Raw genomic sequence first — 25,522 nt, 5'->3', positions numbered from 1 at the left:
ATTTCTCCTAATGCTATCCCACCCCTAGCATCCCACTCCCCAGTAGGCCCCAGTGTGTGATGTTCCCCTCCCTGTGTCCATGTGTTCTCATTGTTCAACTCCCATTTATGAGTGAGAATATGCGGTGTTTGGTTTTCTGTTCCTGGGTTAGTTTGCTGAGAATAATGGTTACCAGCTTCATCTATGTCCCTGCAAAAGACATTAACTCATCTTTTTTTATGGCTACATAGTATTTCATGTGCCACATGTATATGTGCCACATTTTCTTTATCCAGTCTATCATTGATGGGCATTTGGGTTGATTCCAAGTCTTTGCTATTGTGAATAGTGCTGCATTAAACATACATGTGCATGTGTCTTTATATGATTTATAATCTTTTGGGTATATACCCAGTAATGGGATTGCTGGGTCAAATAGTATTTCTGGTTCTAGATCCTTGAGGAATAATTACACTGTCTTCCACAATGGTTGAACTAATTTACACTCCCACCAACAGTGTAAAAGTGTTCCCATTTCTCCACATCTTCTCCAGCATCTATTGTTTCCTGACTTTTTAATGATCACCATTCTAACCAGTGTGAGATGGTATCTCACTGTGGTATTGATTTGCATTTCTCTAATAACCAGTGATGATGAGCTTTTCTTCACATGCTTTTTGGCCACATAAATGTCTTCTTTTGAAAAGTGTCTGTTCATATCCTTCGCCAACTTTTTGATGGAATTGCTTTTTTCTTGTAAATTTTTTTAAGTTCCTTGTAGATTCTGGATATTAGCCCTTTTTCAGATGGGTAGATTGCAAAAATTTTCTTTAATTCTGTAGGTTTCCTGTTAACTCTGATGAGTTTCTTTTGCTGTGCATAAGCTCTTTAATCAGATCCCATTTGCCAATTTTGGCTTTTGTTGCCATTATTTTTGGTGTTTTAGTCATGAAGTCTTCGTCCATGTCTATGTCCTCAATGGTATTGCCTAGGTTTTCTTCTAGGGCTTTTACGGTTTTAAGTCTTACGTTCAAGTCTTTAATCCACCTTGAGTTAATTTTTGTATAAAGTGTAAGGAAGGGGTCCAGTTTCAGTTTTCTGCATATGGCTAGCCAGTTTCCCCCACACCATTTATTAAATAGGGAATCCTTTCCCCACTGCTTGCTTTTGTTAGGTTTGTTGAAGATCAGATGGTGGCAGATGTGTGGCATTATTTCTGAGGCCTCTGTTCTGTTCCACTGGTCTATATATATGTTTTGGTGCCAGTACCATGCTGTTTTGGTTACTATAGCCTTGGAGTATAGTCTGAAGTCAGGTACCATGATGCCTCCAGCTTTGATCTTTTTGCTTAGGATTATATTAGCTATACAAGCTCTTTTTTGGTTCTATATGAAATTTAAAGTAGGTTTTTCTAATGTCAGAACAATTTCTTTAAAAGAGTTGAGTAGAGTGAAAACTAAAAGTCATCTAATTCATCCATCCATTAATTCATTCAACAAATATTTATCTGAGTGCCTATGTCCCAAACATTGTTTTAGACAATGCGATACAGCAATAAACAAAACATATAGCATCTCTACTGTCATAAATTTTATATTCTAATGATGGCAGACAATAAATAAGTAAATAGATAATATGTCAGTCATGCAATAATAAAAAATAAGGCAGAATTGGAAAGGGAGAGTGATTGGAGGGTCTGTTTTATATTAAAATAGGTAAGGTCTCTCCAATAAGATGACATTTGAACTGAAGGACGTGAGGGAGTAAGCCAGGAGAGGAGGGAAAAACTGTTCCACAAAGAAGAAAGTACAAAGACCCTAGGGCAAGAGTGTGCTCAGTATGTTCAAAGTCAGCAAGGAGGCAAATGTGGTTGGGGAGAAGGAAGTGAGGAGGAAAGACAATAGAATAAAAGAAATTAAAAAGACATGTCAGTTCCACATGTGTGGAATGGTCAGATTCTAATTCAAATAGAGGTAACTGAGACAATTAAGAAATTATTGGGGTGGGCAGAAATGGAGATGTAGGGGAAGGAAAGGGACAACAAATGCAAGAGACGGAAGAAAAAGCAGTTATTCAGGAGTCAAAAATCACTGAGAGGACTCTGAAAATCCTTGAAGCATCTGATCTCTAGTCAGATAAAAGAAATAAACATGATTGCTAACATTTATTGAGCACTGCTTTTGTATGGTTATTTATTTAATCTTTCTGACATCTATATGAAGGTAGTATTAGTAATATTCAACATTACATATGAGGAAATTGAGGCACAGATAGATCAAGTAACACGTCCAAGACTACACAGTCAGTAAGTGGCAAAACAAACGTTCAAATCTATAAATTCAACCCCAGAGCCCTTGTTCCCAACCACTGGGCTCTATTTAGAGCATTCCTTACCAGATAATGTTTCCAAATAAATATGAGATGTAAATAATACTGTCCCTGACCACAAAGTGGATAGATTACTAGACAAGTGAAATAGAGTTGTGGGAGAATGTTAGGAAGCAGATGCAACCACAGTGAAATAGAGTTGTGGGAGAATGTTAGGAAGCAGATGCAACCACAGAAGCAGGAACCCACATAGGGGAATGAGGGGTGGCTCAGTCTCTGCAGAAAGGCAGGCAAAGGAATAGAGTCACTAAAATCCTCCTCCTCCAGCAGAGGCAGGGCTTCCTTGAGGTTCCTAAGTAATGAAGGGAAGATCTGGCATGCAGAATCTGTCATGCAAGAAATGTTTATAAAGTCAACAAATATATTTTTTAATGTTCAACATCACTAATCATCCGGGAAATGCAAATCAAAGCCACAGTGAAATGTTGCTTCACCCTAGTTAGAATGGCTGTTACCAAAAAGACACAAAATAACAAATTCTGGTGAGAATTTGGAGAAAAAGGAACTCTTACGTACTGTTGGTGGGAATATAAATTAGTACAGCCATTATGGAAAACAGAATAGGAGTTTCTCAAGAAAACTAAAAATAGATCTACCGTAGCATCCACCAATCCCACTACTGGATATTTACCCAAAGGAAAAGAAGTCAGCATGTCAAAGGGATATTTGCATTCCCATGTTTATCACAGCACTATTCACAATAGCAAAGATAATGGAATCAACCTAAATGTCCCATCAACAGACAACTAGATAAAGAAAATGTTGTATACACAATGAAATACTATTCAGCCATTTAAAAAGAATAAAATCCTTCATTTGCCATAACATGAATGAGCTTGGAGGACATTACGTTAAGCAAAATAAGTCAGGCACCAAAAGATAAAAACCTCATGTTTTCACTCATGTGAGAGCTAAGAAAAAAAGTCTGAGCTTTTGGAAGTAGAGTGTAGGACTGTGGCTATTAGAGACTGAGAAGGGTAGGGAGGAGGGGAGGATAAGGTGAGATTAGTTAAGAGATACGAAATTACAGCTAGATAAAAAGAATGAATTCTAGTAATCTGCAGCACTGCAGAGTGAATGCGGTTAGCCATAATTTATTGCACATTTTCAAAAGGGTAGAAGAAGAGAAACTTTTGAATATTCACAACATAAATGATAAATGCTTGAGGTGATGGATATACTAATTACTCTATACACACATGGAAATATCACTCGATATCCCATAAATGCGTACAATTATTACGTCAACTAAAAATAAAATGGGCTGGACCCAGTGGTTCATGCCTATAATCCCAACACTTTGGGAGGCTGAGACAGTAGGATTGCTTTAGTCCAGTAGTTTGATACTAGCCTGGGCAACATAGTGAGATCTCATTATCTCATTTCAACAACAACAACAAAAATTTTTTAATTACCTGGACATTGTGACATGCACCTGTAGTCCCAGCTACTTGGGAGGCTGAGGAAGGAGAATCATTTGAATCTAGGAGGTTGAGGCTACAGTGAGCTGTGATCATGCCACTGCACTCCAGCCTGGGCAACAGAGCAAGACCTTGTCTCGAATAATAATAATAATAAACATAAATAAAAGGAAAGGGGAAAATCACCAAAAAATGAAATATTTATTGGATGTTCACTATGTGCCAGGGACTATGCTGGGAACTAGGGCTACAGAAGTAAGCAAGATAGTCAGGGAGACACACAATTTTTAAAAATATAAACAAATAGATTAGCAAGATTCTTTCTTTTTTTTAGACAGAATCTTGCCCTGTTGCCTAGGCTGGAGTGCCATGGCATGATCTCGACTCACTGCAACCTCTGCCTCCCGGGTTCAAGCAATTCTCTCCTGCCTCAGCCTCCCAAAAATCTGGAATTACAGGTAACTGCCACCCCACCTGGCTTTTTTTTTTTTTTTTTTTTTTTAGTAGAGACAGGGTTTCACCATGTTGGCCAGTCTGGTCTCCACCTCCTGACCTCAAGCTATCCACCTGCCTCAGCCTCCCAAAGTGTTGGGATCACAGGCATGAGCCACCGTGCCCAGACAGCAAAATCCTTTTAAATAGTTCTCTAAGTATAATTATAGATGTAAAAAACAAAGGTACCCATAAATAGAGATGCTCCTTTAGGCTGAGTAAAGAGGGAAACCCTCTTCAAGGGGATAGCATTTGTAGTAAGTGTACTAAGATCTACATGATTAAAAGGAGCCAAATGCTGGACACTGTAGCTCACACCTGTAATCCCAACTACTTGGGAGACTGAGGCAGTAGGATCACTTGAGTCCAGTCACTTGAGGCTGTAGTGAGCTATGATTGTACCACTGTACTCCTGTCTGGTGACAGAGTGAGACAAAAAAAAAGGAGTCAATCATGCTAAATCTGGAACAAAGCATTCTTGGCAGAAGCACTAGCTGCTGCAAATGCTCTTGGGTGGGTACAAAACTTATTGACCTTGTAAAGGGACATACCAACATTCCCCTTGCAGAATAAATAGTAGGCAACATACATGTGCTCCCCCATCTTCTAGTGTAATAGATGAAGTTCAACAAATAAATGTTGAATTATGCAAGTAAAACCCCACCAAAACAATATTTTGATCTTTGGCAAGAGTATGAAACATTCTTCAGCTAAATCAAACTTAACAAGGTCAAGGAAAATTTAAAAAGAATTAAAACAATTTCAAAGTCTTAAATTGGCTGGGTGCAGTGGCTCACATCTGTAATTCCAACACACTGGGAGGCCAAAGTGAAAGGATCACTTGAACCCAGGAGTTCAAGATCAGCCTGGCCAACATAGCAAGACCCTTGTCTCTACAAAAAAAAAAGTTTTTTTAATTAATCAGGCATAGTGGTGTTCAATTGTAGTCCTAGTTACTCAGGAGGCTAGGGTGGGTGGATTGCTTGAGCCCAGGAGGTCAAGGCTGCAGTGAGCTGTGATTGTACCACTGCACTCCAGCCTGGGCGGCAGAGTGAGACCCTGTCTCAAAGAAATAAAAGAGAAAGAAAAATCAATCAGGTTTCCTGTCTGACATTTCTACTTCATACTTCATAATATTCAACAAACATTCTATACTGGAACCAGAGTCACCTAAGACTTTAAAAGAAAGGAGGCAATTCTGCTCAGAATCGACCTACCATTCTTATTCCAAGGTCCTCTCTTTAAAAGCTGTATTTAAATGATCTCCCATCTATTTTCACCATTAGCAAGAATTTTATTTTTCTAATATATATTACATAGTCTCGCAAACCTGATATAAGCAATTAAAAGACAGCAACCAAGGATTTAGTTGCTGAATACCACTAAGGATAGTAGAACATATGAAAGTTTAGAAGGGACAAGGAAAAGTGGGAAAAAGACTTCACTTGGCATATGGAAATCAGTCGTGCTGGCTGGTTGCCAAAAACTGAATGATTAAAGCCCCAGTGTGCTAGAAACCTTGAAGAGAGGCATAGAAAAGGTCCGTGCCCTCTTAGAGTTTATTATATCAACTACGAAAGAGCAGTTTGCAAAAGTCACAAATAAAGTTTTGAAGACCAAGATAAAGAATAAAACTTAGCAGGAGATTGGAAATAGAAGGACATAAAAAAGAATTACTGAAGGCTTTGAAGGAAAAGACAAGGATGAACAATAAGCAGAAGAATGGGAAGAAAATACAGTGAATCCTAAAGCTTACATATCTCATCAGAGTATTTATATAAGAGATATTGAGGTGCAAGATAAGTTTACTAAATACCCTGGAGTGAGTTCACATTGTGACATCAAAATTTACACAGGGGATGTCACTGTTACTTACAGTTCACTTTTTTAAAAAGAAGGGGAAATGCTGTTTTTGGAAACAATAGAATCACACACTTGGAAAAACCTTGAAAGATCACCTGGTCCTTGAAGGCTTAGTTAGCTGTCAGCCTCCAGCCGTACGCGCCTATAGGATCTGCCACCAATTTCTAGCTAAGTCCACAGTCTTCCAGGGCATGCGCCAGCCAATGATTGAGCATAGCAGGACTATCACTGTCTGGCTTTTGTTCTTTGCTCCAGAGATCCTTTTAATGTTAGCCAAGGCTTTGTCAGATCTATATAACAATCTGAGACTCTCTTTGCCCTATCCTGCTTTTCCTCCCTTCCCTATCACAGGAATCAGATCAGCATCACTTTCTGAAGGCTTTCCCTGCCTAATTATATTTCCTCCTCTTTTTATCTTTCACAGATGTTATACTCTCCACCCACCTATCAACCTCATGTACTCCTAACTCTATCTCCACATCTGTCTCCTGCTGTATATAATTAATGCAAAGAACATAGTCATAAAACATGTATCCAACAAAAGGCTTATGTCCAGAATATACAAAGAGTCTTTAAACACAATAAGAAAACAACCTAATTTTTTACAGACAAAGATTTCATTTAAAAGATATACAAATTGGCCAGACACGGTGGCTCATACCTGTATTCCCAGCTCTTTGGGAGGCCAAGGCAGGTGGATCACCTGAGGTCAGGAGTTCGAGACCAACCCGGCCAACATGGTAAAACCTCATCTCTACTAAAAATATAAAAGTTAGCAGGGCATGGTAGCAGGTGCCTGTAATCCCAGCTACTCAAGAGGCTGAGGCAAGAGAATTGCTTGAATCCAAAAAGCAGGGGTTACAGTGAGTGGAGATCATGCCACTGCACTCCAGACTGGGAAACAGAGCAAGACTCCATCTACAAAAAAAAAAAAAAAATATATATATATATATATATATATATATATACACACACACATAAATACAAATAGCAAATAACCATATGAAAATGTGTTCAATATCATAAGTCATCTGAAAAATGCAAATTAAAGCCACAGTAATAGATGCTACTACACACCCTAATGTTAAATATACTGTCAATACCAAGTGAGGAAGAGGGTGTGGATCAACTGACACTCACGCTGCTACAGAGGACTGCCCGAAACTGCATAATTTATAAAGGAAAAAAAGTTTAATTGACTCACAGTTCTACAGGGCTGGGAGGCCTCAGGAAACTTCCGATCATGGTGGAAGGGGAAGCAAACACATCCCTCTTCATATGATGGCAGGAAGGAGAAGTGCCGAGCAAGAGCAGGGAAAGCCCCTTACAAAACCATCAGATCTCAGAGAACACACTCACTATTACAAGAACAGCAGCATAAGGGTGACTGCTCCCATGATTCAATTACCTCTCACCAGGTCCCTCCCATGACACGTGGGGATTATGGGAACTACAATTCAAGGTGAGATTTCAGTGAGGACACAGCCAAACCATACCACTTACCATGTTAAATGTATACTACGTGACCAGCAATTCCACTTCTAGATATTTACCCAAGAGAAATGAAAACGTATACACAAAATGGCATGTACAAATATGTCCACAGCATCTTTATTCATAATAGCCAAAAACTGGAGATGTCCAAATGTCCAAAAATGAATAAATGGACAAATTATGGTACATCCACATGATGAAAATAGTACTTGGCAATAAACATGCAACCAAATAAATGAATCTCAAAAACATGTTGAGTCAAAGAAGCCAAATATATTAAAGGACATATACAATTCCATTTCTATGAAATTCTAAACTACTAAAACTAATCTAGTGATTAAAATTGGATCAAGGGTTGCTGGGGATGAGAGATTGACCACAAAGGAGCACAGGAAATTCTCTGGAGTGATGGAAATTTCCTATATCTTCATAGGTGCTGTTTAGACTCAAAATATATGCATGTTACTGCATGATTTTAAAAACGTGTTCCTGATATTTACAATACTAAACACTAAATACTAAACAAATATATAATTACTATATTTAATAATATTTGTTAGTATTGTAAGTGGAATATTTATCTCATTTATATTTCTAGATGATAATTACTAGAAGAGGCTATTCTTTCCCTTTCTACTTTTTTTTTTTTTTTTTTTGAGACAAGGTTTCTCTCTTGTTGCCCAGGCTGGAGTGCAGTGGCACAATCTCAGCTCACTGCAACCCCTCCTCCCAGGTTCAAGGGATTCTTCTGCCTCAGCCTCCTGAGTAGCTGGGATTACAGGCATGTGCCACCACGCCCAGCTAATTTTTGTATTTTTTTTTTTTTTTTAGACGGAGTTTCGCTCTTGTTACCCAGGCTGGAGTGCAATGGCGCGATCTCGGCTCACCGCAACCTCCACCTCCCGGGTTCAGGCAATTCTCCTGCCTCAGCCTCCTGAGTAGCTGGGATTACAGGCACGCGCCACCATGCCCAGCTAATTTTTTGTATTTTTAGTAGAGACGTGGTTTCACCATGTTGACCACGATGGTCTCGATCTCTTGACCTCGTGATCCACCCGCCTCGGCCTCCCAAAGTGCTGGGATTACAGGCTTGAGCCACCGCGCCCGGCCAATTTTTGTATTTTTAATAGAGAGAGGGTTTTGCCACGTTGGCCAGGCTGGTCTTGAACTCCCGACCTCAAGTGATCCATCCGCCTTGGCTTCCCCGAGTGCTGGGATTACAGGCATAGCCACCATGCCTGGTCATGTGTATTATATCCAGAGACTATCAAATTCCCTTATTCTCTTATTTTTAAGCAAAGTCCTTTGGGTTTTCTAGGTGTATAATTATATCATCACCAAAAAGAAATAGCCTGGGCATGGTGGTTCACACCTGCAATCACACAGGCTGAGGCATAAGGATCACTTAAGGCCAGGAGTTCGAAACCAGCCTGGGCAACAAAGCTAGTTTAGTAGACACCCTTGTCTCCACTAAAAATAATTTTTAAATTAGCTGGGCATTGTGATACGTGCCTGCAATCCCAACTACTTGGGAAACTGAGGCAGGGGGACTGCCTGAGCCCAGGTGTTTGAGGTTGCAGTGAGCCATGATTGTACTGCTGCATTCCAGCCTGGGTGACAGAACAAGATCCTGTCTCATTTTTTAAAAAGGAATATCTTCATCTTTTATTAACCAACAATTATACAGACTACTTTGCTTACTCCTATTACTGTATGTGCTAGTCTCCAAAAGAATATTAAGTAATAATGGTGATTACCAGATGCCCTCTCCTTTCTATACTTTCAAGGAAATATCTGAACATCTAAGTGTTTAAAATACCACTTGTTGGAATTTTTGTAAACTCTTTACAATTTGTAGTTTCTGTTTCTACTTTATTTTGTTTGAAATTATTTTTAAATTTTTTCAAATGACTTTTCAGCATTTATTAATATAACATGTTTTTACCCTTTATATTGTTGACGCAGGCTGGGCACAGTAGCTCATGCCTGTAATCCCAGCACTTTGAGAGGCTGAGATGGGAGGATTGTTTGAGCTCAAGAGTTGGAGACTAGCCTAGGCAACATAGTGAGACCCCTATCTCTAATCAAAAAAATCAAACAATCAAAATCAGGTGCAGTGGTACATGCCTGTAGTCTCAGCTACTTGAGAGGCTGAGGCAGGATTGCTTGAGCCCAGGAGACTGAGGATGCAGTGAGTTGTGATCTCACCAGGGCACTCCAGCCTGGGTGACAGAGCAAGTCCCTGTTTAAAAAAAAAAAAAAAAAAAGTCAATGCAATGTAATATTACTGATGTCCTAATATTGTAAAAGTTTGCTTTCCTGCTATAAAACCCCTTGAATTATTCTTTCGATAAAGTACTACTAGCTTGGTGCAAAAGTGAACCCAATTACTTTTGTACCTAATAGATTCTTTTGGATATATATTCACAAGCTAACTTGAAATTTGGGGTTTTTCAGATACTATCTTTATAAAGTTATAGTAAGGTTGGCTTCATGAAATGACTTAGAGAGTTTCTACTTTTTCTCTCCCCTAAAACGGTAAAGAAATAGTTTGTAAGTATCCATCATTCATTAAAGATTGCAAAGGACTTAACTGTGAAACTGCCAAGTCTCCGTGACATTTTTAATAGTAGATATTTAATGTCCAATTTTTCTATGGTAATTAGTCTCTTTATGTTTTCTACTTCTTGGGTCAATATGTTAGGAAGTCATTCATATCTCCTAGGTTTTCAAATGTGTTTCTCTTGAGTTTTAGTTGGTAATTAATATATTAATCTCCTTTTGCATCAGTGGTTATCTCATTTCTCATTCTCGTATAACTTTGTTCTCTTTAAAAATCAGGGCCATGATGGGATTATCTATCACATTGGTGTTTTCAAATAACACAAAAAAGAATTGAACTATTTATGTAAGTTTTGAGGCTATTTTGTTATCTTTATTACTTACTACCATTTTGTTCCTAATTAAGATATATACATATCTTAATATATTTACATTAATAAAATATACATATTTATAGTTTATATCCTTTTTATTTGTGGGATGCCAAATTCTCTCTGGAGGTTTACTATTGTAACGTGAACAAAAAACCCACTCCCACACACTCATGGTTCTTACTTTGCTTATTTTTAAATTTTTTTCATAGCATTTATTTATGATCTAACAAACCTTATGTTACTTACATATTGCTTATTGTTTAACCTGTCAATTTTACATAACTATAAAGTCAAAAAGGGTTAGGAACTTCTGTCTGTTCACTGATGTATCCGAAAGCCTAGAACGGTGCCTGACACAAGGTAGGTGTTCAAGAAACTGTTAGATAACTAAATCATTATCACATGACTCATTTCACTTAGGCAATGGGCAAAACAGGAATACTACAGGTGTTTATTCATTTACCAAGATCGAGTTCAGCATCTATGTGTCTGAACCGTGCTGGTGTTGACACAAGTCCCCACCCTTACCAAATCAACAGTCTACTTTAGGGCGTATGAATAGGAATGGGAGGCAGAAGGATACTGTGCATAAGTGAAAAAAATGCATTGGCTTTACAAACGTAATCTCTATTTCTTACTGATCTCAAATTGGCTGCAGTATCTGACTTTTCGATTCTATTATCCTTTGCTCCACACGCCTAACAGTTAAAAATGTCGGCTTGTCAAATCCTTTAAATGCAGAGGAGATTCCAAAAGAGATAACGTCTTTGGGTGATAACCGCCCATTAACTTTACTACTTTTAATAATTTACCAATGTGCGCGTGTGTAAAATCCAGACCATAGTAGAGACTACGGTGGAAATGGAAGGTGTTTCACTGAGGGTCCTGGCTGCCTTCTGCAAAGGTGAAGGTCGTGCCGGCCACGCGAGGAAGTCTGCCTTGCTCACAACCGACAGGCGCACATCAACACTCGGCCTAACGAGGGATCCAAAAATCACCGCAAGCGAAGGCTGTAGCAGCGTCCACCGGCCACAGCCCGCCCCCGCGCAAGCGCAGCCCCTTCCAGAGCCTCGACTTGCCGTCTTTGCCCCGCCTTCGGACCGGAAGGAGTTGTTGGCGCTTCCGGTGACCTGCAACCCCGTGATTGCCTCGGTGATGTCGTGGCTTCAAGCGGCATCCTCGGTCCGTGGCCCTGGAGATGAAGGGGACGTGTTTGACGAGGAAGCAGATGAATCGCTCCTGGTGCAGCGGGAATGGCAGAGTCACATGCAGAGACGAGTCAAAGTAAACGTGGGTGGACGGCGCGGGGTGCTGGGTTGTGGAAAGAGGCGCGGAGTTGTCAAGAAGCTGGGTCCAGAAGGGCACCAGCGTGGCCCGGCGCTGCCCTCTTTATCCGTAGGAACGCGGTCCAACCCGCGTCTTGCTAGGATTTCTCAATGGTTACTTGAAAGCGTGCGAAACAACAGGACACGTTCTTTGAGCCCCTACGGGGTGCTTAGAAGCTGAGGACCGACTAAAATTTACTGTCTAGACTTTGAACAGTGCAATTTGTTGAGGATCACAGGGGAGAAACATACACTGACTGTACTAATTATGGCTGTCAAAGGATGTGTACGCAGTTTATATTAATTGCTTGAATGGGTCGGGAGCCTAAAGTTAAGGAGTGGTATTAATCAAGACATACTGAAAAGATGAACTTAAGAATGCTGTCAGAGGGCAATAAGGGAAAGCTAATGTGGAATACTGGTGTCTAGATAAGGGAATATTAAAGTTGATTTCTTCTTTATTTGTTAGATGTAATTTTTTCATCTCTAGTTTGTCTCACTATTCGTTGAAACTAAGCTTAATTTATGTGTGCAGCCTTCAGAACCTAGTTCTGAGTGAAGACCAAATGGTGAGGTCCACATCCACTTAATATATTTGCCAACCACTAAATTGCTGCTAAAGCTGCAGTTGGGAATCTGCGCTAGTTTAATATTTCAGTAAAGTATAATTTGCTTAGCTCAGAAACCAAGTGGTCAGTTACAAAAATGCTTTGTGTGAGATTGGGGCTACACTAGTAAGTACTGAGCATCTTTTGAGTGCTGTGGCACCGTTTAAGAGATGCAGAATGAAATCACTACCCACAGAGCTTTTGCAGGTTATTTGAATTTAGGGATTAAGCAAAATTACTGAAACCAGACTTCTCATCTTCCTTTTTTTTAAACGGTTTTCTCTCTCTGCTTTCCCATGTCTCCTCACCCACCCACACCATTCCAATCAGTTGGCAAGAGCCCAGATATGTAGTTTTTTTTTTTTTTTTTTTTGAGAGAGACAGAGTTTCGCTCTTGTTACCCAGGCTGGAGTGCAATGGCGCGATCTCGGCTCACCGCAACCTCCGCCTCCTGGGTTCAGGCAATTCTCCTGCCTCAGCCTCCTGAGTAGCCAGGATTACAGGCACGTGCCACCATGCCCAGCTAATTTTTTGTATTTTTTAGTAGAGACGGGGTTTCACCATGTTGACCAGGATGGTCTCGATCTCTTGACCTCGTGATCCACCCGCCTCGGCCTCCCAAAGTGCTGGGATTACAGGCTTGAGCCACCGCGCCCGGCTTGTAGTTTTCCATATATTCATTTTGTGAAGACATTGCTAACACTGGGTTTTTGGTTATTCTTTAATCTTTTAAAGTGGTTAGAAAAGTTTATTTTGTGCTTAGGATATTTTTCTAAGGCATCACAAGTGACACATCCAAACTCTTAAGTGGTATATTTTATATATTCTAAAGGAGAGGACTTTAGAGAAAACTTGTACATTATACTACTGTAAGTCTAATGAATTCATATAACAACAGAGCCTAGAAAGAAGAGAACTTTACAGAAATTGTCTACTACATAATGGTCAGTTGATTCATTGTATTTATGATTTTTCTTCTTTTTGTAAAGTCAAAACTATTATGTATTCTAGCTCTTTAAGGAGTTAAAATACACTAAATGTTCCATCCTGTTGATTTCTGCCTACGAAATACCACACAATATTAGCAGTCAGGAAAGAACAGGAGACTATGAAGTTTGTCTCTTAAAAATTATAAAAATGTTAGTGATTTTAAAACATCAAGCATTACAAACTGTAAAATCAATTAAGAACTTTCTCTATATGAGGACAAAGATATACTTAAAACATGTGCAAGAAGATGCTTTTTCCTGAGTAGAAGGCAAACTTTGTTTTATATTAAGCTTCTATGAATTTTCAAAATGTAAAATACCAGGGCTTTTCCACATCAGACAAAAATCAGGAATGTTCACCTTCACATCCAAAAAGAAAAATTAAAAAAATAATTTCAAATAGAAGTTCAGCAAGAATGATATAAAATCTTAAATGAATGGCCAAGATTTTAAATTATCAACAGAAAGCTCAATGTGATGGATCTAAAAAAAAATGCTATTTACTAAAACATAAAAAAAATTTCCAGGAAATTATCATCCAATTTGAAAAGTAAAAAAATGTAACCCATAGTAAAAAAGCAAAAATACAAGAGAAAGTCAGCCTTTATTGGAATCAAGACAATACTATGGCCTTAAAAACTTCCTAAGTCACTAGCATATCCTGTATTAGCATGTGTAGTAAACTGTAATTAATTAATAAAAGGTAGTTTTTATTAGTTGCAACCTAAAAATACGAGGAAATTTTGGAATATATTTCTAAAAAGACCATGCAATTGTCACTGAAATACATATTTCTTGAGACAATGGGCAGAGTTCCATTTATGGGAAATATGTTCCTTTTTTCACACAGTGAAACTGAGAAAAATTATATCAAATGAGAAATATTTTTCTCTAAAATAATCTTTAATACCCCAATAATGCAATACTTGGGAAATGTAAATTTTCAAAACTGACTTGAAACATGTTATTATTAAATAAATATACATAAATCTTACTGCTTGGCACAATATTTCAAAAATTAGAGAACTATTTAAACCATCATAAACTGTGCTTAAATCATATTTCAAACTTATATAACTAGTGCTTTTATGTTCTGAATGTAGACTCTTCGATTTAATGACAATCTAGACTGAACCCTGCAATGTATAAGCATGTCACAGTTCACTTCAAACCAGAAGAAATGACCAATCTTCTGTTTTTATCAAAATCATAATATAAAGATACCTATAAAACTTAACTAGGATTTATCCGTGGCCAGTGACAAACCCAGAGAGCGTTATCTTACGGCATTCTGTGGAAAGTATTTGTTCCTTCTTTACTTTCAGCTTCTTCTGAAACATCTTCTTCATTCACCTCTTCTTCCAGTTTTTTCAAAGGTTGAGCAGATTCTGATAATTTTTTTGAAGGGTATGGCTGTGATCTGTGCCTTTTTGAAGGACAAAGGCAATCTCCCACAAATATCATACAGAGTCCTAATAACAATCTGGAATGCAGAGTTGCTAAAGCAAAAACAGTATATGATCCTGACACTGGCAATCCAAGGTCTTCAGTAGTTATGGCAAGTCCTGATCCACATAGAGAGCTGAAAGAGTGCTGACATACTACTCATCTGAACCAGAACCTGGCCCAAACCATGATGAAACAGGTTCGCTACTCTTCCACTCTTTATCACTTATAAAGTTTATGAAGTCCTTCTTAGTCGTTGGATCCTGATGATGCCTAAATTCACCATCTTAACAATGATAAATATTAGGAAGAACAGTTATGATAAACTGTCCAGACAATCCTGGCTGCTCTGTGACATCTACTTTCACAGCATTAACCTCAAGATCTTCTCCCCATTCAGCAAAACTTTCCCATTCCGTTTGAAGGTTTTGACAAGTAGGGCATCTGGGGCATAAAATTCCATCATCCAATCTCCTTCCAGCAGCTCTCTCCAGTTCTCATGATGACGTATACATTGCTCCACTGCCCATGGGTCCAGGGAGCACCCCAAAGCAACAGCACCAAGACTGCCAGGGGAACTGTAAGACTCCCAAAGGGTGCCATGTCCGCTGCTTGCCCACCTCACAGCAAGCACAGCGGCCCAACACTGAGTTTTTTAAAAACCGTAATTATCAATGTTTTAAAAATTGCCCAGTAATTCTAGACTTCAAAAGTGGGATAAGTAATGATAAACCAATAATAAACTTATGAGAAGCACGGTCTCTTTTAGTGATGTTGTTATGCCATATTATGGTCAGTAACACAGTAATTCATCAGCTTTCTAAATTGGTTCTATACTTTTCTAGAAAAACCTACATGTGGTATACTTGGTGTTAGTTACAGCTGCAGTTCTCCATTATTTATTTTTAGGAAGGTTATAGAGATGGAGTAGATGCTGGCAAAGCAGTTACTCTTCAACAGGGCTTCAATCAAGGTTATAAGGAAGGCGCAGAAGTCATTTTAAACTATGGACGACTCCGAGGAACACTGAGGTAATTTTTAAAATCTAAATGCTGACTCATTTTAAACTCAGTACTACTGGAGGATGTTTTTGTAAAAATAAAGTCTTTAAACTGAAGTGCTTTTCCTAGTGCTAAATCCACTGAAGCATGCCGCAGAACATAGAATTATATTGCCTTCAAAAAGTCAAAATTATTATCAGTTCATCCACTTTAATATGTGAACTACATATTGTCTTTTTGTGCAAAGAAATGGTAGGAAGATGTATAGTTTTGCTACCTGAACAATTACCTATCTCGTTAAAAGATCTTCAGGTTTTGAATAAAACTTTTGGTACTTGCACACAATGACAGACCTCTAGACAAGAAGTACATGATGAAAATTATAGTTGGTAATTAAGAGAAAATTGATTTCATTTACTTTAGTCCTGACATTGAATACTTGTCAGGATGCCATTGCAATGATGGCATGTATCAGAGCCAAGTGGCCAAATGATACACAGAGCCAGAAGCCTAGCAGCCTTGCCCTTTTTGATGCTTCATCCCAAGCTTGTTCAACAAGTAGCCTGCGTGTCACATGTGGCCCAGGACAGCTTTGAATATGGCCCAACACAAATTCATAAATTTTCTTAAAACATGAGCATAATGAGCTTTTTTTTGATTTTTTTTCTTTCTTTTTTTTTTTAACTGAGCTATCATTAGTGTTAGTATATTTTATGTGTGGTCCAAGACTGTTCTTACAATGTGGCCCAGGGAAGCCAAAAGATTGAACACCCCTGCAATATACCCTTTAAACTGTCCTCAGTAGAGAAAATCAAAATGCTTCGAAGAATCGCTAATTTTAAAGAAAAGTAGATAATAAAAGTTACCAAAGTAGAACTAAAAAATTTATTGTGTTTGGAGTTTTAGAAAATCCAGCTGTTAGGAACCAGAATTTATTCTGCTACAGTAGGAAAATAATCAATGTGAATATTCACATTATCAAGTTAAATTAATGTTATATAACCTTAGAAAGCTACTACTGAATCTTTTATATCAATAGATTCTATTTTTAAATACTTTTCGTAATAACCATTATTTTATGGCATGACTATAATATTAAATCTGTTAGGACTAGAAGAATTTTTATCTTTTTCAAGGAAATTGTTAGTAGTTCAGCAAACAATGTCTACTCTGTGACATAAGCCCAGGAAAGTGAAGTCTCTTTAAAACTTTTTCTCTAACCTTCATTCTTGATGGCAAGCAACTATATGCTTAGAACAGTGGTTTTCAACTTTGGTTACACCTTGAAATCAACTGTGAAACTTAAAAAAAGATACCCCCAGAGATTCTGATTTAATTGGCCTGGAGTATAATCTGGGCCTTGATAGGTTTAAAAGCTCTTTGGGTGATTCTAATGTGCATCTATGATTGAGAATTGCTATTTTAAATTCGCAATTTAACTAATTATAATTAAATTGCTAGTTTAAATTCTTCTGTCCTTAAAGAAGAAACTAGTTTTTCTTTCTTGGAGCTGTATTTATCTTCAACAGATATCACATAGTCATAAGAAAAAAATATAAAATCAGGAAAAGTGTATATAGAGTTGTGAAAGAGGGGTTATGAACTATAAACAGTTTTATGATTAAGTCCAATTGTTTAATTGTTATTGAAAGATAATAGCCTTATGTTTTAAAGTCCTGTTTACTATTATTACCTTCCTGATTCTGTCTGCATTATTATCCTTAATTCATTTTTACATGGTATTAGCTGGAAGAGAAATATGTAGGGCATAGCATCAACCATTCTAAAAGCCTGTGACTAATTTTTTTTGCTATTTAACTCTTGTTTATATTTTTGTTCAGTGCTTTGCTCTCCTGGTGTCACCTTCATAACAATAATTCGACTTTGATCAATAAAATAAATAATCTTCTGGATGCAGTTGGCCAGTGTGAAGAGTATGTGCTCAAACATCTGAAATCAATCACTCCACCATCCCATGTTGTAGATTTATTGGACTCCATTGAGGATATGGACCTTTGTCATGTAGTTCCCGCTGAGAAAAAGATTGATGAAGCTACAGATGAAAGACTCTGTGAAAATAATGCTGAGTTTAACAAAAACTGTAGCAGCAGCCATAGTGGGATAGATTTTTCATATTTAGAATGTTGTAGAACACAGGAGCATGCACATTCAGAAAACCCAAGCCTCACATGGATTTTAGAACAGACAGCCAGTTTAGTTAAACAGCTGGGCATATCAGTAGATGTATTACAACACCTCAAACAACTATAAAAATTATCTTCTCTTTTCTAATGTACATAATGTTCAGAATGTTTCTTAGAACACTTGGTTTCCTAAGAATCAAAATTTGTACTGGTTTCTGCATCAAACATTCCAACTATAGGGTTATCTGTTAATGAAAGTTTGACATTTACACTATTGTCTTCAAAACTAACGCTAGTAAATGTAATATAAGCCTTTTTTCTTTGTCACTGGTAATTTTTATGTAGTTTAAGATATGGTCAGAAATTTCCATTGTCATTGCCATTTCCAAACTTGTGGTCAAAATGAAGTGTTTTCAGACTTATTAGCAAAAGTAAACAAGAATTAAACATATTTTGTAAGGACCTACCCCTACTTCTACCTCCTGTCACTACTAGGTGGTCAGGACCTCACCAAACCTAAGTTATAAAAATAACCTAATAGCATATAAACACATAGACAGATATATAGATATAGATATGTAGATACATGCTGAAATTAAGAGACTGTAAGTGTGAGAAACTAAAGCAGTGTTTATGCTGTTGATTCAATGATTAACAGCAAAATACTAATGTGTTTTAGTTTTGTGTTCATTAAAAGGACATTGTTTTATGAAAAATACAGAAAATATATTTCATGCTCGAGTCTAAGGAGAATACCTACTTAGATTTTTCTAAGTAGTAGGGAGTTAGTAGTGTTGCCCAACAATGTGCTGGATTATTTTAAACTGCACTTTTTTTCATACTCACATAGGAGTAAAATACTGAAACCACTGACTTCTCTATTACTTTGAGTCGATATTCTTAGCCGAGCATGGACAAAATTAGATTTAAATTTTTGCTCCAGGACCTAAGCATATATCAAAATCAGGAAAGGATTTTCATCACTTTTATTCACCTGAAACACAAGTTTATGTGAGATACCTACCATCAGAGGCACTGAAATAGTTGTCCCTCATTGGTAGTCTTAATTGCCTTTCACCCCTATTGATACCTACCATCTAAGCTGAAAAGCAGGCATATTGAAATAAAAAATCTGACAAAGTTTATCTTTTCAAGAGATTAAAAATGTATTACTGTGATCTTATGACCCTCCTCAAAGTTCACAGAAGAACATTAAGAAATTGAAGCAACAGATTTGAAATCAGAAAGCCATACTAAGTTTCGGGGTTTATTAAAACCTGCTGAAGATACCAGTGACATTTGACAGCTGGCTAAAAAAAGTTCTTCTATCTCTCCAGATGTAAAGACTGTTTCAGAGATTTACTAGTTTGTCTTTTTACATAGATCTTTCCATATTTTTGGACACAGCCAAAATCTTACCTCCACATGGAATATTATAAGCAATATCTAAAGTCTTAATGTTACTGTGCCATGATTTAGATATGAAATACTTCTTTCTAATGATGCATCTCAAAAACACCCTAAATAAAAATGTCATGAGTGTCGTAAATCTTAAGATTTTTATCTAGGCCTTCCCTGATAAGATTCCCTGGAGATAACACCTCTTGCCACCATTGGCTACATATGGTGTATCTGTACAGATTTTCATAGAAAATGACATCAGGAGAATTAGCTGAGTTGAGATTATTGGGTTGAAAATATGTCTTGAACATGTTTTGCCTTTTAAAAAATACCCCCCAAAAAAAGTACAGAAGGGGCCAGGCACAGTGGCTCACACCTGTAATCCCAACACTTTGGGAGGCAAAGGCAGGAGTATCACTTGAGTCTAAGAGTTCAAAACCAGTCTGGGCAACATAGCGAGACCTTGTCTCTAGTAAAATGAAAAAATCAGCCAGGCACAGTGGCTCATGCCTGTAATCCTAGCATTCTGGGAGGTGGAGGCAGCTAGATTGCCTGAGCTCAGGAGTTCAAGACCAGCCTGGCAACATGGTGAAACCCCATCTCTACCAAAATACAAAAATTCACCAGGCATGGTGGTGCACGCCTGTAATCCCAGCTATTGGGGAGGCTGAAGCAGGAGAATTGCTTGAGCCCAGGAGGCGGAGATTGCAGTGAGTCAAGATTGCTACACTGCAGTCCAGCCTGGGTGACCCAGCAAGACTCTGTCTCCAAAAAAAAAACAAACAAATCCGACAGGCATGGTGTTAAGTCCCTGTAGTCCTAGCTACTTAGGAAGCTGAGCTGGGAGGATCACTTGAGCACAGGAGGTTGAGGCTGCATTGAGCTAAGATTGCTTCTAAGATCGCTCTAGTTCAGCCTGGATAACAGAGCAATGCCCTATCTCTAAAAATATAAAATACAGAAATTCCTGGACTGCAGAGGAATGTTAATGGCGTGCTCATTCTACCTGTGTTCCGTGAACATGAGCCTCTGTACTAGAACCAAGAATGAAGGGAAAGAAAGCTTACTTGCCTTAGATCTCTTGTCTTGCCTCACATGTTGTAGGCCTGCCAGGTCTTCCCATGAGAAGACCCTGCATGAGCATAAATGAAAAGTGGTAAAGCGAGATTGCCATAGAGCTGGCACAATCAGAGTCTCAAGGCCCAGAACCCAGACATTAAACTGAGTGGTGTGGCTTCCTTAGAAACAAATTTCATCTAAAATAAGTTACTTCTAGGTGCTGATGTATCTGAGATTTTTAAAAAGGGTGATAAGGAAGCCCACAGCACCACACTTCTCTTGACATTTCAGTTGCTAGAACTGCTGAGGCCACCAAAAACTTTGTGATATGTAGAAGAGTGGGCAGCTGGATACAGGTACCTGCGTCCTTACCTCATATATATCTTCTACACTGCTTATTAACTGCTTTGTGGGAAACCAAAATAAAAGCCTCCAGCCAAGTGTAAGTTGTGATTCTTACCCTCTTCCAACTAAGGTTAGAGCTTTGTTCTTAGAACTAAGGTTCCTGTCTAAAATATGGGGGGGGGGGGGGGGAGAGGGAGAGAGAGAGAGAGAGAGAGAGAGAGTGTGTGTGTGTGTGTGTGCCTGTCTGTCTGTATATAGAGAGTGATCCATCAGTCAGACTTCTTGTTCTACAGAAATTCTCAAATGTCTATCATGAAGATACTTTATCACCATAGTTGCCTTCCTTGCTTCTGCCCCTACTTAATGCCTTTTCCCAACAAACATGCTGGAGTAAGAGTCTGCCATCACTGTCTCAAATTCTTAACTTCTCATGCACTCTCCAGCTTTAAACTGCTTTTTGCTAAAGTCACTGATAGCTAGTCACACAACAGCCCATCGCCTACCTGTTTTTACCATTCGTCATGCCATTCATCTCCTTTTTATTGTTGGACATGAATGATTCACTTACACAATCCCTTCTGCAGCAACACTTTTTCTTGTCCTGCTTATTACTATTCCCTGTCATTTTGCTAACTCTTCCCCACTCTGACTGCCACTCAGATGTAGGGATTCCCCAAAGTTTCACTGTTGGACCTCTTTATTTTTATACTCTGACCAGATGATCCCACCTATTAATGTCGTCCCTGTTCATCCGTAGCTGGAAACCTTTAAGTCTTCCTCTGCCTTTTCTTTGCCATCATACCCTACTTTCCACCTGAGTTGCTTTACATCTTTCAAACAGCTTGAGTCTGGCCTCCTTTCATTTAAATCATCCAGATTTTAATTAATGTACCAGCTCATCACTAATGTCAGTACCTACAATCCAGCTGTCTTCCTGTCCGTTCTCTCCCTTACCAATGTTATCCTCCCAAAGCAGTTTATTTCCCTGACTTAAAACCTGGATTTATTCCCTCCCGCTTTTTTTTTTCAGGTCTGGGCCCAAGCCTGTTGAAGTGTTGGGCCCAAAAGAAGTGTTGTCAGTCTTTGCCCACCTGCCTCCTTCCGCCCAGTCATGCACACTGCATTTCTTTACAGGCATTACTGCAATGCTTTATGGACACACTAGGCTTACTCCTAACTCCTATTTTTACTCTTTGCTGACTGTCCTGCCAGAATACTTTATTCCACATCCTTTCCCAGCACATTCCTTTCACCGTTCAATACCAGCTTAAATTTCAGCTTCATCAGGCAGCGCTGATTGCTCTTTCCAATGTTTCCCTGCATCACTTTGAGTGCCTCTTCACATTTCTCCAGGAAAGTCCCTTATTTAGTGTTATATGCCCAGCATTCAGCATCGTACCCTGTACATAGATGTATAGGTGGTACTTGATGAGAGAAAAAAAATGAATCTGCTAGCCAACATGGAAATATAACCAGAAACAGGATTCCAAAATACATCATGTTATAGTCTTTTGTAAACCTTAGTGTTTGCCTTTTTAAAAAAATGTTCATTTTGCATGTTAATAAAAATCCTTGGGAGACCAAGGCAGGCGGATCATGAGATCAGGAGTTCAAGACCATCCTGGCTAACACGGTGAAACCCCATCTCTACTAAAAATACAAAAAATTAGCCAGCCATGGTGGCGAGCGCCTATAACCCCAGCTACTCAGGAGGCTGAGGCAGGAGAATCCCTTGAACCAAGGAGATGGAGGTTGCAGTGAGCCGTGATCACACCACTGCACTCCAGCCTGGGCGACAGAGCAAGATTCCATCTCAATAATCCACATTTCCAAATTGTGTCATCATCTTACACCAGGCTAAATAGTAGCATTAGGATAATAGTATTTATCAGTCATTACAAATTATACTAATGGATAATATTATAGTAAAACTTTTAAAAGATACAAAATTATGTTTTAGTATAGCTTCAGCTACTAAGAAAGGAAACTACACAAAGGCAAAAACTAGGTGAAAACAAACCAAGATGGTAGTTTCTAGCAGGATCCCTGGTGCATAATTCTAATAACAGTAAGGAGTTGGAGAAAAAGGAGAGGAAAAGTAATAGCTAATGCAGACAGAGTTTATATAGGCACTTTTCTAAAAGCGTTACACATATTAATTCCTTTAATCCACATGATAGCCCCGCTTCTACAGAGCCATTATTATGCCCATCCTAAAGATGAAGAAATCAAGGCACCAAGAAGGCTAAGTAACTTGTCCAGTTCATAGCTACTAAATGGCCCACTTGAGATTTAAATCAAGACAAGTCTGGTTCCAGAGTGTGTACTCAGGGTAGATGTTCACTAAATAATCACACAGTAGCAGTGACTGTGTTTAGTCGGGGACTGTGAGCTATGTGTTTCCTTTGCTGTTAATTTCTATTTTTCTGTGGGAGGCCAAGGCAGGCAGATCACTTGAGGTCGGGAGTTCGAGACCAGCCTGGCCAAAATGGCAAAACTCCATCTTTACTAAAAATACAAAAATTAGTTGGGCATGTTGGCAGGCACCTGTAATCCCAGGTACTCAGGAGGCTGAGGCAGGAGAATTGCTTGAACCCAGGAGGTGGGGGTGCAGTGAGCCAAGATCATGCCACTGCACTCCAGCCTGGTAACAGTGAGATTCTATCTCAAAAAAAAAAAAAAAATCTACTTTTCTGCATTGTCCAAGTCTTCCTCAGTCAGCAAGTGTTGTTTTTATTTTTAAAATGTGTGTAACAGCTGAGCTATGTGTATATAGCTCACTCCTATAATCCCAGGACTTTGGGAGGCCAAGGTGGGAGGATCGCTTGAGCCCGGGAGTTTGAGGCCAGATCAGCCTGGGTAACATGGCAAAAGCCCATCTTTACAAAAAAAGAAAAAAAAAATAGCCAGAGATGGTGGCATGCACCTGTAGCCCAGCCACCTAGGAGGCTGAGATGGAGGATCACCTGAGCCCAGGAGGTTGAGGCTGCAGTGAACTATGATTGCACCACTGCACTCTAGCCTAGGCAACAGAGTGAGATCCTGTGTCCCAAAAAAAAAGTATAACCAACAGTTATAAGGAACAAAAAATTTACCAGAAATTTGTTTGCTACACATGTAGAAAAAGAGAAGTACCCTTGCCTACTAGGAGGGGAGAATAGTACGTAGAAAGTGGCTTAGCACAAACTCTAAAGAAGAAACTAAATTCTCGGACTTCCTAGACTTTCTCCCTCCAAATGGAAAGATAGTTTATGTCACTCAGTTTGTGATGATGTGTCTAGCTTTCATATATTCCTATTCAACTAAAAAAAAGGGTGTTAACTCACCACTCACTCACATATGTGCACACTGCTAGAGATCTGCCAAAAAGAGCCAATAGTCCTCAGTGTGTAACACTCCGTTTTCTTGCCCTATAAATAGTCTGCTCTTTCCAGAAAGAAAAACAAAGTACTAATCAGAACTACCTTCAGAGTGAGTTCTGCAGAAGTTGAATCCTGGTGTTTTCGCGCGCGCGCGTGCTTGCATGTGTGTGTGTGTGTGTGTGTGTGTGTGTGTGTGTGTGTGTGTGTGCGCGCGCGGCACGCGCAACTCACCATTGAGAAAGGTCTTGGACCTTTGGATCCTGTTTCTTTTGAAGAAGCTGTTGAATTAGTCCAAGGCCACTGGGTGGTGCTAGTGCACGCTGATAAGTTAGTACACGTTTCGCTCCTTGGTACTGTGCCCTTTGCTTAGACTTCATGGTCACAAGGACAAGAAGCTAATGATTATCCCTAAAGCTATGCCAGACAGATGGAGCCATTTGTGAAATTGGGAGGATGATGAGGGCTTTTGGGGTATGTCAACAAATAAGAAATTAGGATCCCCCTTTTCTTGTTTAAATTCTAGGCTGAGAATTTTTCTAAATCAAAATAGCCAATCATAAGAAAACCTGTTCAAAAGAAAAAGCACCTTTTTTCCAAAGCTCTGAGGCCTAAAAGTTAAAGCACCTAGAACCCAAAGCATGCAGCCTTCAATCAGAAGCCATGTAAAATTCTAACCTCACCTACAGGAGGCATCTCTACTTGCCAAGCAGGACTGCACCTAAACTGTTTCAAACAACACTTTCTATTCATCTCTAGATCTCAGTCTCTAGCTCTTTCCCTCATACACGCAAACACAACTTTTCAGGAGGTAAAGGTAGGGAGAGACAACAACTTTGTTAACCTACTCATACATATCACAACCCTTCTCTTTTTTAGTCAACAAATCAACAACCAGATAGGTCTTCCTCTCATCAAATACAGCTCTAGGATAGTTAAGCCTGTTTCCTTATTAATCACATAGTCATCATTATCTATGTAACATGGCTTTGTTATTTATAATAGATGTATGTGGTTCTAGATGGATTCTTAAACAAAAAAGAAATAATTTGTCAAATCTCTTGTAATAATGAAATATGAGTGATTTGACAATAGTATAATGACAGCTTTTGCCAATAAAGCAAAATGACTGAAATGAGGGTATAATATAAATAACCTGAAAATAAAATACCTTCTTTTTCTTATTTGGAAGCATTGCAAAACATCTTTCTTCCAAAATCAGATTCTGAAATAACCAGAAACTCTCTAGCTTGTAATTAAAAATTATACCAT

At 38.7% G+C, this 25,522-nt stretch overlaps 1 protein-coding gene, 2 long non-coding RNA genes and 1 pseudogene across 4 annotated transcripts in view; 2 read left to right on the top strand and 2 right to left on the bottom strand.

The window, feature by feature from the left end:
- LOC116527422 overlaps positions 1–11,497 on the bottom strand; it is a 36,919-nt gene extending 25,422 nt beyond the window's left edge. Inside the window, exon 1 of the long non-coding RNA XR_004258541.1 lies at positions 11,212–11,497. This is a non-coding gene — a long non-coding RNA (uncharacterized LOC116527422). The remainder of the gene's footprint in view (positions 1–11,211) is intronic.
- A 180-nt stretch (positions 11,498–11,677) lies between these two features.
- Positions 11,678–18,402, top strand: LOC116527417 (protein YAE1 homolog). 2 transcript variants are annotated; one of them, XM_032244445.1, is made up of 3 exons: positions 11,678–11,863; positions 15,851–15,972; positions 17,784–18,402. In XM_032244445.1, exons 1-3 carry the CDS (start codon positions 11,729–11,731, stop codon positions 18,211–18,213), a joined length of 687 nt encoding a protein of 228 aa, XP_032100336.1. In that variant the 5' UTR covers positions 11,678–11,728; the 3' UTR covers positions 18,214–18,402. The 2 variants fall into 2 exon arrangements, with proteins under 2 accessions (XP_032100336.1, XP_032100337.1); XM_032244446.1 differs by having other exon boundaries at positions 11,680–11,857.
- Positions 11,871–13,876, top strand: LOC116527421. Its single transcript, XR_004258540.1, has 2 exons — positions 11,871–12,858; positions 13,172–13,876. It is a non-coding gene; the product is annotated as an uncharacterized LOC116527421 (long non-coding RNA).
- LOC116527418 lies at positions 14,014–15,851 on the bottom strand (annotated as a pseudogene).
- Positions 18,403–25,522: the final 7,120 nt, after the last annotated feature.

Source organism: Sapajus apella, unplaced genomic scaffold (genome assembly GCF_009761245.1).
Source record: "Sapajus apella isolate SASKATOON/1434 unplaced genomic scaffold, GSC_monkey_1.0 scaffold54, whole genome shotgun sequence".
Classification (NCBI taxonomy): Eukaryota; Metazoa; Chordata; class Mammalia; order Primates; family Cebidae; genus Sapajus; species Sapajus apella.
The sequence above is the reverse complement of the archived record's forward strand: the minus strand, read 5'-3'. Positions and strand labels throughout refer to the sequence as shown.